Genomic DNA, 14,189 nt, shown 5'->3' on the forward strand with positions numbered 1-14,189 from the left:
TGTATTAAGACGCAACAAAATTTTAGACAACATAAAAAGAAACACGATTGTTAATAAAGTCGTCCTTCATTGCGACGGTAATGTTCAATTTGTTACGCAGAGAACATTGGAAGTTCGCAACAATTTTGTTTCTCCAAGTGTATTTATTATTGTATGTCATTAATCACAACGTTTATTGTCTTACAACTTGTACAGTCGTTGTTCTTATTAATATTTGTACAAAAATAACAAACAAGAGTTCTGTAAATAATTCGGTTTGTCTGACTCGTCAACGGTTTGACTGTTTGGAGACAATTAATGAGAGTTCTGTTTAGACATTACAGTACGACTACTGTTTTATATACTTGTCCTGTGATATTTCAAGTTAGAAAGATTATATTTTCGGGTGATAATGAAATAGTAGATCCACCTATGTTATCGGTATAAGCATATACTGTTACCTCATCACTAAATACCCCGCCAGCTGGCAGAGCAATAGTGACAACAGGTGAGTATGGAGTCAGGACAGTTGACCTATAACGACACATTTACCGAGAATTAACCACGATAGCTTCCAAGAAAAACTTCTGAAAGTCGATCTGAGAATGTTAGCACAAGAGACGTTTATATTATGTATTTAGAATTACATCGTGTGCTCCGATATAGAAAAGCCCACACCTTTCCCTTGGGTGTTGTCACAGGCGACTAAGAGAATTTAACGGTTGAGAAGTGGATATTTGCGTCGCACTTAAAACATCAAAAAAGCCTAACTGCAGTTGCCAATCTGCCTGCCAAGCGTGGCGACTACTGGCAAAATCCTCCAATAAGGAGAGGTCTATACTCGGTAATGGACAGTTACGGTAAATTTAGAATTATAATTTTGTTTGAGATAACAATAAGGCTGTTACGAGTTCATTGATATTACAAACTTTTGATCGACTTAATTCACGATTTTGCTCCATAAGGAAACTACCTATTCAATCGTAACAAAATATAAATGGAATCCTCATGGGAGTATATCCTATGGACTATAAAAAGAGGTGTCTAATTTAGTTTAAAATTGGGAAATGTATCTTTTACATGTATTCTTATTTAAATTCTCCTAAAAGTATTTTCATTTAAAATGTTCCCAAATTGATCCAAGGATGTATTGATTTATTGGAAATCTATTGACTACCTCATCACTCTTTGTATTTATTTCTTAAATTATTGATAATTCTAAAACTAAACATCAAATATTTCCAAAACTAGGATCAGAACTGTTAATTTTAGATTTTTAGCATTCCATTCAATTTACGCAATATAATATATACATTACAATACAAAAAAAAAAAAACTTGCATCTACTAATCTATATAAAAAGTTTCTTTCCAATTTTATAATTTTCTTATTAAAAGTACATAAATTAATTATAACAAAACACTGAAAACCAGCAATTCATTCAAACAACGTTCCACTATGGTTTAAACAAAGTTTCGTTGCGTTACTGAATTTTTAAGCAGTACCTAGTACGTTGTTTTGAGCGGGGGAGTATCAAAAGGGACCCGCCGAATTTCTAACTTTATTATCTTCTTCATAATTTCTACGCTTAAACTGGCCGCCGACTATATTATTGTTAACTTTGCAAACTTGTGTATTAATAAACATTGCTACTGCTTTGGGTCTACTATTATAATATTACTGTAACACTCGGCTACTGGTCTCTCTTTGTTAGTATATAAATACTGTATACTTGATTTTAAAAATTTTATCTCCAATAAGTTTCATATCAGATAAACTGTCAGTTTCTTTACCGTTTGTGATAATATTAAAAATCTATCCAAATCCTATAAGCTGTAAATTACCATTGTTTAAAAATTAAAACGCTACAGGTTGGCAACTCAACGGTTTTAAAGCATAACAGAATTATGATTTAAATTATGACGTGAAATGTTTGCAATTTCTGTTTCTACAGACTGCTGAGAGAGCTAATGACCCGCGGGAACTACTGAATAGCAGTTTAGAGCATAATCTTACATTATAACGTCGTACTAAAACAAGTAATAAGAAACATCAGTAACACGAGTGTAACCAACTTCTTGAATATTTGAAATATGACTTTGAAAAGATTTTATTTAACTTGCTTTAGAACTTCTTCAAAATTTACTCGTCTATTTTTAACCCCTTTTTGATATCTAATTAAGCAAAATTTTGGTATACTTATATAAGTTTGGTAACAATAGAATATTATAGTACCATTAAATTAGTTTGAAGTCAAAAGATAGCCCTAGGAACTTTTGAACTACGCATAATGAATCTGTCGTGCTTGAGCTCATTTGATTTGTCTTGACAAAAACTATAATCACGTGTAATGCCTAGATCTTATATTTATTACCAGATATGTATAGCCTAAAAACTTGTTTTAAATAGTTCTTTCGTCGCCTTTTCTATTTTATCTATGTTTTTTTTTATACAACTTAGAATGGCAAAGAAGCTGACGGCCCACCTGATGAAAAGTGGTAACCGTCACCTATAGACATGAGCAGTACCATGGGCATAGCAGAGTATACTGTTTCGTCTATAATACTCCCCATGCGTTGCCATTCCTGAGGATTCAGATGTTATTCCTCTGTACCCAGTAAATTCACGCCATATCCCACCCTTCAAACCGAAACACAACCATTTAAACACAACTGCTTCACGGTAGAAACACGAATGGAACAGAGGTACTCAAGCAATCGACTTTTGTACAAAGTCTCCCTCTGGTAGAAATTATCAAATTTAATAACTATTTATATAAACTTATGTAAACTTCGAGGGTGCCCAACTAGTTTCGGACTATATAAGAGTCCTGTCCATGAGCGCGGTTCACTGCTGTGTCGCAAGCAGCATTACGTAACAGATTTTACTTAAAAGTTTTATGCAACTTGTTATCCCATACTATGCTGACAGCTTGACACATCAAGTTACAGTTTGGCAGTATACCCTTTTCCCATTTGCTTTTAGAGAAAAAAAATCAATTGAATACCCTCTTAAAATGAAGCTAGCGATTTTAATTTCACCAAGCATATAAAAACTAAATATGCTGTAACAGCTATTATAATAATTTATTTATGGGTACCAACAGCTTCTCTCCTCTTTTGTACCAAAAACCTTTCAAGAATAGCACCTCTTTTCTTATGATATAAATTTTTTACCATAGATTACAAAAACATAGAATAGAAATTTAGCCACAGTGTAAATATGTTCGTTTGAGCTTATTTAGGGTAAGAAAACAGCGACTTTAGGTTTAGTTCATGTCTATAGTTTAATGGATAGAAAAGCAATCCTAATACTAATATTATAATAATATAATACCAGAGGGAGACTTTGTACAAAAGTCGATTGCTTGGGTACCTCTGTCCCATTCGTGTTTCAACCGTGAATCAGTTGTGTTTGCATGGCTGTGTTTCGGTTTGAAGGGTGGGATATGGCGTGAATTTACTGGGTACAGAGGAATAACACCTGAGTCCTCAGGAATGGCAACGCATGAGGGGTATCATGGGCGAAACAGTATACTCTGTTATGTCCATGGTACTGTTCATGTCTATAGGCGACGGTTACCACATTCCATCAGGTGGGCCGTCAGCTTGTTTGCCATTCTAAGTTGTATAAAAAAAAAACAATTTTCTCTCACAGAGTATAAACATCCATAGTTATTAGACAAAAGGGTAAATAGTACGTCCAATTCAGTCGAATGTGTAATGTGCTAATAATTCTCTATTTTTACAAGTATAAGCAGCAACACATTTCATCAGAACAATGGCTCCCTAACATTCACTTATATTATTCCCTTTATTTCGACAATTGAAAGTAAACAATCTTTTGCTCTTCCCCGCAGACAACTGCCAGCATTCAAGTAACGTAACAACTTTGCAAAGCAAACCGGCCGTAAATTAAAAATGTGAAAATAAAACGAAATAGCCGCAGAGGACAAAAGAAAAGAGAAATATAATATTTTTTTACTGTTCCCCTCTCTATTGGTGAACGGGGGCCGGTACAGGCGGAAACTAATTTTGTCGGAATATTATTGGAAACGTTTGTAACGGTCTCGTTTTGATGTCGTAAATGGAAACCGCTTTGATTGTACACCGCTTTAATGAAACTCAAGCGGCTACGTGTTCTTTATTATGGAAAAATTGAGCATATAATGTGCACATTTATACCGAACGAACTGGATGTATTGAATTATTAATTTGGTAAACAAACACGCCTGGCGTTAGTTAATCACGCAAGTATATTTACATTGTTTGGACATTATGTTCGAAATGTGAAAGTATAAAATAAAGTTGAACATATTGTAAATGGATTAAATAGAATATAAAAGAGTTTTGTAGAGAACAAATAAAAGTTTGAAGCCAATGAAAATCAATAAAAGATAGAAGATTCAATACCGGGGTTACATAAAGTAGAAGGATGCTTGTTTGCCACGTCAGTGATATAAAAGAAAAAACAAATGTAGCTTGCCTCAACTTCAAGAAAAGCAAGATATAGTATCACGAAATACCAGTCCGAAGACTTAGCCGCTTAAAAATCTTTAAAACTTATTCGGAATTAATAGCAGATTCCTTTTTATAATGATTTGGTTAATCTACTAAAATTCAAGGTCATTTTCGTAGTCATTCTGTTATTTCTGTAGGTTAGTGGCATTTGATGGAGTTTGGAATTATTTTTTATAAATTACAAGACACTTGAACTTCTTCTACAAAATTAATAGAGCTAGACTACAGACTGATCATAATATAAATCAGATTTTTCTTCCAAGAAAATCTACTTTAACAGTAATAAAACCAATACAAGGTCGTCTAGTACTACCATTAATCTATAATTTAAGTCAATATTGGAGTATACAATTTAGTTAATTTTAAACTTTTCACGTCGTTTCCACAAATCTACGTCGAAATGTCGGCGATAAAGAAGCAGGTATGTAGGGACTATTTACCTTTAAAATCTTTTTCGTAGCGTTAACTCCCGATTGGGTATTTAAAAATATATATAAAATTTAGTTAATTTTACGTTTTCAAATACACAATTAAAATTAAAAAAAGAACAGCACACTTTAAATCTAAATTTAGAATAAATTTGAACATTTAAATTTAGAATATAAACAATAGTATTTAGAATATAAACAAGCGACATTCCCGTCAATGTGAATCCGTCGAACGTTGATTGGATTCCATCGGTGTGTATTCGCCACAATTCTATTTGGAGCATTTGTAAATGAAATTAAAGTCGCCTACTCATCGAGCCGTGTTGTTCCCTCGCCCGGACATGATAAGTTACACGCGAATGACTATAGCGATCTCGCAGAACACTCATTAGTTCATATTTCTGCGCCGAAGTGTTGCCCGTTTTGCGTATTGAATATCCCCTTGCTATTAAGATACGCGAAATGTTTATTAATGATATCGAAGGCAGCGTATTTGAATTGAGATATAAGATATTCAGTGATCTGTATACTATTGTATTGTTATAATAATATTGAACGCAAACCAAAATATGAAATACGTTGTGATTCCTTAAGAGTGTGGTATCGCAAATAACTTCTTTCATATAAGTATAATGGAAAGACGAAAGTATACCAATAATGTTTACGATGCTGAAGAATGTACAAGTAAATAATAATAATAAACTCTTTATTGCGCACAGTAGAGATGTATACAAGGAGTATTTATACAGAATGTGCATATACAAGAGGCGGCCTTATCGCTAAATGCAATCTCTTACAGACAACCTGGCATAAAGATGGATAAGTACAGAGAGAAAGGTAGATGGCGCAAGTCAGATACAGTGAATGCATAAAAGGAGTCAAACAAAATGCAAAATATTCTAAATATAAAAATAAAAATAATACATAAACATACATATACGTAAACTTTATTTTGTTGATATATCGCATTAAACTTTTGAAGCAGTAACTGTTATTGCTGTATCGAATATCTCTCTTTCTTTTAAATATTAATTCGTACCAATTGACCTAACGAACGTTGCATTGTCCGATTTTTTCCTTTCCTAAGAAACTACTTATCCTTGTGGCGACCCCGTACGGGTAAGCGTAGTGCAAGACGACTCTCCAATAGATAGAGATACCTCAAATGCATTGCAGAAAGTCAGTGGATGCAGGTGGCTTATGATCATTCAAAATTCAAATTATCTTTATTCCTTAAGGCAATCTATAGTCACCAGAGGGAGACTTTGTACAAAAGTCGTTTTGTACAAAGGCACGGGCACCTCTGTCCCATTCGTGTTTCTACAGTGAAACAATTGTGTTTGCATGGCTGTGTTTCGGTTTGAAGGGTGAGATATGGCAGTGAATTTACAGGGTACAGAGGAATAACATTTGAGTTCTCAGGAATGGTAACGTATGGGAGGTATCATGGACGAAACAGTATTTTTATGGATGATAATGGAATGGTAACCCTGCCCACGCTATCGGTATACACTGGCAGGGCACCAGTAAGGGATAACTGGTGAGGATAAAAAGGCAGTTCAGTTAGCCCATCGTGACGAATTCAACGATATATTAATCACGATACTTTCCAAGAGGAATCACGTGGAGGTCGACCTAATAGGGTATATTAACAGCAATGAGGACTAACCTTCTCATTACTAACAATCCCTTCCCCCTCGGTTCGAAAGGTGGGATATGATAGTGAATTTACAGGGTATAGAGGAATAACACCTAAAGCCTCAAGAATGGCAACGCATGCGGGGTATCATGGGCGAAACAGTATACCCTGTTATGTCCATGGTACTGCTCATGTCTATAGGCGACGGTTACCACTTTCCATCAGGTGGGCCGTCAGCTTGTTTGTCATTCTAAGTTGCATAAAAAAAACTATGTAGGAGGCCTATGTTCAGCAGTGGACAGGTAATGATTGAAATTATTATGAGATAATGCCTATAAATACGTATCCATTGCAAAATAAAACAGAACACTTTTTGCAATCGCTTTTTGCCCTTAAAAAAAGTAGCTATTTTTATAGCTATTATTGTAATCTTTTGGAGGAACCAATAAAGAGAATCTATCTATCTATCTATTTCAATAGTAACAAATAGTACGAGACCAGCACAAGGGTATCGTGTAACATACGCCGACAAACGATGTTTAGTAGATACGTATATTCTATAATGTAAATATTTGTATTTAAAACGTGGAATTGCTTGTTTGCGTAGATTTATTTATTTTTGCTCCTCAAACAGAAACGGTAGTCGTCACACTGCTGGAGTATAGAACTCTCTTCCCATGCCCGTCTGTGAGAGTCAATCCCTAAATATTTTTATTATTATATATTTTTTTATTATATATATATATATATATATATATATATATATATATATATATATATAAATAATATAGTATTGTCTATGTATGTGTATATGACAGTATTGTCGCCGTCTTTACCTGCTATCATTGATGCTCCTTTCCACTTTGGGTTCGCTGGAAGGAACTCTTGCAGATTTTTTCTCTTGGATGATAATGAAATGGTATCCCCGCCTGCGCTATCGGTATACACTAGCGGGGCGCCAGTGAGAGATGATTGGTGAGGATGAAAAGGTAGTCAGCCACGATAGAAGTCACGATGGTTTCCAGGGGGAACCGCGTGGAAGTCGACCCGATAAGGTACATTGATAGCGATGGACTCTTGCAGAGTTAAGGTTGCCTTTGTATATTCGCTTTCTATTGCCATATTTTTGTGTATATTCTTATTATGTACACTAAAATATAAATAAATAATTAAAATGGTCATAAACCTTATGTTAAAATCGGTTCAAATTCGGCTTCAAGCAATAATTGCGCATTATACCTAAAAAAAAATGAATTCTGTTCGTCCCGAATTAAAATTAGAGATTTATGGGTCCGGACCGTACCATCGCAGAATATAAATTTATAATAAATTACCCGACTATGTTAAAGACGAACAAAGAACTCAGGAATTCAAAAGTAATATAAAGGAAATGTTGGTACAAAATCAATATTAATCAATTATTAAAATTATGTTTTTTTTTATACAACTTGAAATGGAAAACAAGCTGACGGCCCACCTGATGGAAAGTGGTAACCGTCGCCTATAGACATGAGCAGTACCATGGACCTAACAGAGTATACTGTTTCGCCCATGATACCCCCCATGCGTTGCCAATCAGACTCAGATGTTATTCCTCTGTACCCTGTAAATTCACGCCATATCCCACCCTTCAAACCGAAATATAACCATGCAAACACAACTGCTTTACGGTTGAAACACGAATGGAACAGAGGTACCCAAGCAAACGACTCTTGTACAAAGTCTCCCTCTGGTATGTATGTAAAAACTTTAAGTAAATAGGTAAAATTTTATATTTATATGTATTTATAACTATAATAGCATTGTAAAATCGTATTACTAATATTTACTATAAAAAAAATTTTTACATTAAACATTTTTACAAAATATTTTTTACAGTAAACAAGGGTTTATTTATGACTTTATGTACACGTATAATAAATAAATAAACAGAAAACTTCTTCCTTTATGGAATCGCGTTAATTATTGATGTAAATTAAAAATATACCACGTTACCCGACTGTTGTTGTAACAAATTTAATTAATAACAAGGAATATTACAATACTTCGTTTTCAGTCTGACGAGATACAAGCCTGTACGAAACTTCGTAGCTAACAAACATAAGTGAATTTATTACGCTAACACTTTCAACTTTTAAGTGGCCCGAATATTGTTATCGTAGGTATGTTAGTTGACTTTTAACAGACTTAAAAAAGAATAAAATGCTCAGTTCCATAGTGTTTTTAGTAGCTTTTACTGGCAATTTCGTCCACTTTTTTTATGCAACTTAAAATGGCAAACAACAGCCCACCTGATGGAAAGTGATAACCGTCGCCTATAGACATGAGCAGTACCATGGACATAACAGAGTATATTGTTTCACCCATGATACTCAAGATGCGTTGCCATTCCTGAGTACTCAGATGTTATTCCTCTGTACCCTGTAAACTCACTGCCATATCCCACCCTTCAAACCAAAAAAAATAAAAATACAAAAGTTTGCGTGATTATATGTATATATGGCTATTTATCTCTTCAAAAACTACTGAAAGGATTTAAAATAAAATTTGATACACAAATAACGTAATTTTATACACAGGATACATTATGTACTTCTGTACTCAGAGTTAGAAACAGCTAGTTCACAATATTGGTAAGTATTTCTATTTCTGTGTAGATGTTACGAAGTATTTTCGCAGATGGCAAATGAACTTTCATCATCATTATTTCGGCTATTCACAGTCCACCACTGAATATTGGCCTCCCCATAGACCGCCATAAGTAATGGTCTTGAGCCACCCGCATCCATTGACTCTCTGCAACACATTTTAGGTCGTCACTCCATTTAGCTACGGGTCGCCCTATACTATGTTTACCCGACTTTAATTCTTATTAATGCTTTTATACTTTTTTGTTTACTAGTTTTTACCCGCGACCTCGTCCGCATGGCCGGTATATTATATCTTTTTAGATAAAAAAAAGAATCTTCCAAAACGGTTTATAACTAACGAAGTTATGGGATAAACATTTAAAATAATATACAACCGAATTGAGAACCTCGTTTTTCAAAGTCGGTTAAAAACAAATTGATTAAAAAATCGAAAGCATAAAGGGTGTCTAAATTTCTAACATACAGCATGTACGTAAAAGCCAATACTCACTTATCACAGTAAAATTTAATCTCAGATTCCTCGTCGGTGAATTCTTGAAGTCGACCCTGCACCTGTAGATGCCAGCGTCTGAAGACATCACGTTGTCCACAAACAGTACAGCCGGGCTGGCCGCTGCCCGGAAGTACGCTCTGGTCCCGAAGCCAGTTATGGAAGACCAGAGCCTGGGCTGAGAAGCCAGGCGGCCTCGGACGTCATAACTATTTGTGACAGAATTAATATTAAAAGCACAATCAATACGTATTTCAATTAGAATAATTACAAATACGATATATCAACTGTATGAGCTCCCTTCCAAGGTTTCCCCTAGAGACTACAGTATGGGGTTCTTCAAAAAGGGTATATTAAAGTGTCTTCAATATTGACAACGCGCATGTGACACCCCTAGCGTTATAGGCGTCCATCGGCTACAGTGACTGTTTATCGTTAGACAGGCTGTATACTTGTTTGTTACCTTCGTAGCATAACAAAATTTACCAAAGAAGATTTTGTACAAAGGTCGTCTGGCAAGATAACTCTGACCCACACATGTTTTTGCCGAGAAACAGCTGTTTCGGTTTAACGGATGGAATCGTCATCGTCATCATATCAGCCGTTATCTGCCCAGAGCTGAATATAAGCCTATTCTACAGACCAGTGTTTCCCAACCTTTTTTGTGCCATGCCCCACTTGAACATTTCTAAAATTTTTATGCCCCCATACATAATTTTTCCCGATATTTGGCACCGATATCTACTCGTAGCATTGCATTTAAATGGTCCGGAGCAAGATGGTTATAATCGCTTCGAGTCCATTTTTTAATTGCAAATCCCCCCCCCCCCTTTATTAACAAATTGCCCCCCAGTGCAGCGTGGGCACTATAGACTGTCATAAGAAACAGGGCCGTTCCTCATAGCAGTTTACCGTTGGAAGATTTTACTAGTAGTGCCACTCTTAGCAGGCAAGTTGGCAATCGAAGTTTGGCTTTTGATGTTTTTTTTTTTTAAGAGGAACACTGCTGCCCAATTCTCGATCATTATGTTCCCTTAGTCGCCTCTTATAACACTCACAGGAACGGAAGGGATTGCCTATTTTATGCCAAGACCGAGATATGGAATATGGCAGAGAAATTATAGCATACGGAGGCATAGAAATCTAGTCTAATCTTCTGAATTTTCAAAATCATGTTTAACCTGTTTATAACTGATTTTCCCTTGTACTTCTGCAAGTATGTAAAGCCATCATACGGTCAGCCATCCTAGAATCCTTCGGATATAACGAAAGTGGCTTAGAAACTCTTGAGTAGAAGCCGTGGTAGCTTATTGTATTATTTCAAATTGTATTCAAATATCCAAGATATTGTTAAAGCGGTATAACACCATAACCCTCAGTACTGACAACGCATGGGCATCAGAGTATTACGTGTCGTCCATGGTGCTTCATATATGTAGACGAATATAACCACCTTTCGATGGCTTGTTTGTCATTCTAAGTATTAAAAAAACACAGACCTGTATATTGGCTCCCCGTCGGCCTCTTTGAACCACAGTACCATAGAACCATGGTCGCCAGCTGCTAACGGCTGGATGTCGCATGGTAAGGCAGCCTTCTTACCCAGGACACCTTGCACATGCGCCGTGGGAACTGCAACGAAATTGAATTATATTAGCTATATATAGAAATGACCACATAAAACCATGGATGTTCTATAACCAATGCTCGGGTAGTTTATTCTACTACATGGGTATTTTTTGTTTCAATAGATAAAAATGGAATACATTTTTAATAATCAATAAAAAAAATAAAAATAAATAATTTCTCCTCTTTTTTATGTTTGTTTATTGTTGATACAATACACATATCTTCCCAAAAAACCGATTCTGAAATTTATTGCCTAAACAAACGTATTAAAATTTTATCTTACACAATTTTTTTTAAATAATAACACTAACTACAATTAAATAATTAATTTTCGTATGGGTAGAAGAGTAACGCCTACGTTAATGGTAAACGCTGAAGGGATCAATTCAAGTCAGGTCAGGTCATTCATACACACATACATACATATCTGTCACGCCTCTCCCCCATTAGGGTAGGCAGAAACAATGGAACGCCAAATGCTCCGATTCATCTATTATTCGTCATTCATCTGTCCTGATGAATTTAAAAAAAAGTAGCCACGGGGGAGGCCCACGTGGAAATCAACCTGAAAAGGTAACCTTATTAATGGAACTGTTAGTTCCCATTATGAACATTATACCGCTCCCCCCCCCCCCCCCCTTCCTAATTGAATGACGCATCGCCTATGCTAATGGTATATAATGACAGAAGACTCGTTGTGTAAGAAATTATAAGGTTAGTTAGTTATCCATAGAATTCTAGAGGAATTGACTACTAATCTTTGTTTTTATACAACTTAGAATGGCAATCAAGCTGACGGCCCACCTGATGGAAAGTAGTAACCGTCACCTATAGACATGAGCAGTACCATGTACTACCAGTATTTTCTTTGAATAATAATATTAACAATAATAAATAATTTGCATGAATTCTGCATTCTTGCTATATTTTCTTTGCTATATTTGTAATTATTATTATCAGAACGTTTAAAGCGCATTCATTTTGTTTACCAAATTAAGCCATGCGTCAAATGCATTATAAGAAAATGCATTATTTTATTAATTGTTCTACAAATTTACTAGAAGAAAAATAGAAAGAATCATTTATATAGTGTGAGGAAGAGATTACGGCCTATCAAGTCGCCTTCTATGCCGTCCCTCCTAGATTAATATTCAACCAGAGGGAGACTTTGTACAAAAGTCGATTGCTTGGGTACCTCTGTCCCATTCGTGTTTCAACCGTGAAGCAGCTGTGTTTGTATAGTTGTGTTTCGGTTTGAAGGGTGGGATATGGCGTGAATTTACAGGGTACAGAGGAATAACACCTGAGTCCTCAGGAATGGCAACGCATGGAGGGTATCATGGGCGAAACAGTATACTCTGTTATGTCCATGGTACTGCTCATGTCTATAGGCGACGGTTATTAAAGAGAATAAAGAGAATTAGCAAAGAATAATATATTTTATGTTACAATCAACAACCATATTTGAACATCTAGTTACCATAGCGACCTAAACACAGATATATAATTACACTGATTTAAGATCACTAGACGTGCCACATACTGGAAGTGCTTCCATAACATTCCCTCTCCTTTTTCAAGCCAAACTCATTATATAGCTTTATTAGCATTGGCTTGTAAACAGGCTTCGTAAGAATATTAGCAAGCTGTTCTTCAGTTGATACTTCTTCTATAGTGACTTCTCTTTCACATACACAGTGTCTTACACAGAAGTGTATCGGCTTTATGTGTTTTGCTTTATGGTGTAGTTCATATGATGGATTATGTACTAATTTGATTGTAGAGTCAATGCGTAGAGTAGGCATATTAAGATTCATTTTTAATTTTAAATACTCATTTGCATTGTAATCCTTTTCTGTTCTTTAGCAAATCTGAAATCATCTGAGATCAAAATCAAAAATTTTCAATGTCTCATTCTCATATAATGAATTTATTTCTTTATTCATTGCCTCAATCCACTTATCCTTTTCAGGACTGTTTAAGACTTTTTGGTATAAAGATGACTCAGAAACAGATATAGCCTCATTAATAACTTCCTCAAAATTGAATCTCTCAGGAGGTTTAATTCGGCTACGATCACGAAGTTGTCGCCCCATCGTTGCCTCTATTTCATTTTCATCCCTTTCATTATCTTCTCTAAACGATTGAATATTTTCATCCCTACCATTTGTCTCTATAGGTGAATTTAAATGAGTTCCACAATTTGCACAAGGTATTGGTAGTACATATGTTTTATTTCCTACTGGCTCTACATTAGGTTTTTCTGGAGGTTTGTCAATCTTGCGTTTTTCTAGTAAAGATTTCTCATCAAATACTACATCACGTGATCTCATCAATTTCAGATTTTTCACATCGTAAACGCGATATCCTTCATCTCCATCATACCCAATAAGTATTCCTTTCTCAGCTTTACTCTCTAACTTTCTCAATCTTTTCTGTTTTGGGATATGTACATAGCAATTGCATCCTATAATTCTGAGATGATTTATTTTTGGCTTTTTATTATACCATAGCTCATGCGGTGACTTTCCATCTACTGGAGTTGGTCCCGTTCTATTGAGTATATAGACTGCAGCTTTAGATATTTCAGCCCATAAACCTTTTGGTATCTCATTATGAGCATGCATAAGTGCTCTTGACATCTCCACAATTGTACGATTCTCTCTTTCAGCAGAACCATTTTGTTCAGGAGTATATGGCATTGTCAACATTTGCTTTATTCCAAATTCTTTCAAAGTATTACGTACCTGTTCGTTATCAAATTCTCCTCCATTATCGCTCAACAACCCTTGAATGACGTGTCCAGAAGTATTAACTTCAGCTAGAAATTCCTTCAAGCGAGCGTGTACCTCT

The 14,189-nt window shown here is 35.3% G+C and overlaps 1 protein-coding gene across 1 annotated transcript in view; it reads right to left on the bottom strand.

The window, feature by feature from the left end:
* LOC116413723 (hemicentin-1-like) overlaps positions 1 to 14,189 on the bottom strand; it is a 164,597-nt gene that overhangs the window by 59,807 nt on the left and 90,601 nt on the right. Inside the window, exons 2-3 of the mRNA XM_052900586.1 lie at positions 11,207 to 11,339; positions 9,708 to 9,916 (exon numbers count right to left, since the gene is read on the bottom strand). Coding sequence (XP_052756546.1) covers positions 9,708 to 9,916; positions 11,207 to 11,339 — 342 coding nt within the window. The remainder of the gene's footprint in view (positions 1 to 9,707; positions 9,917 to 11,206; positions 11,340 to 14,189) is intronic.

Source organism: Galleria mellonella, unplaced genomic scaffold, assembly GCF_026898425.1.
Source record: "Galleria mellonella isolate WM207_F2 unplaced genomic scaffold, CSIRO_AGI_GalMel_v1 utg65, whole genome shotgun sequence".
Taxonomy (NCBI): domain Eukaryota; kingdom Metazoa; phylum Arthropoda; class Insecta; order Lepidoptera; family Pyralidae; genus Galleria; species Galleria mellonella.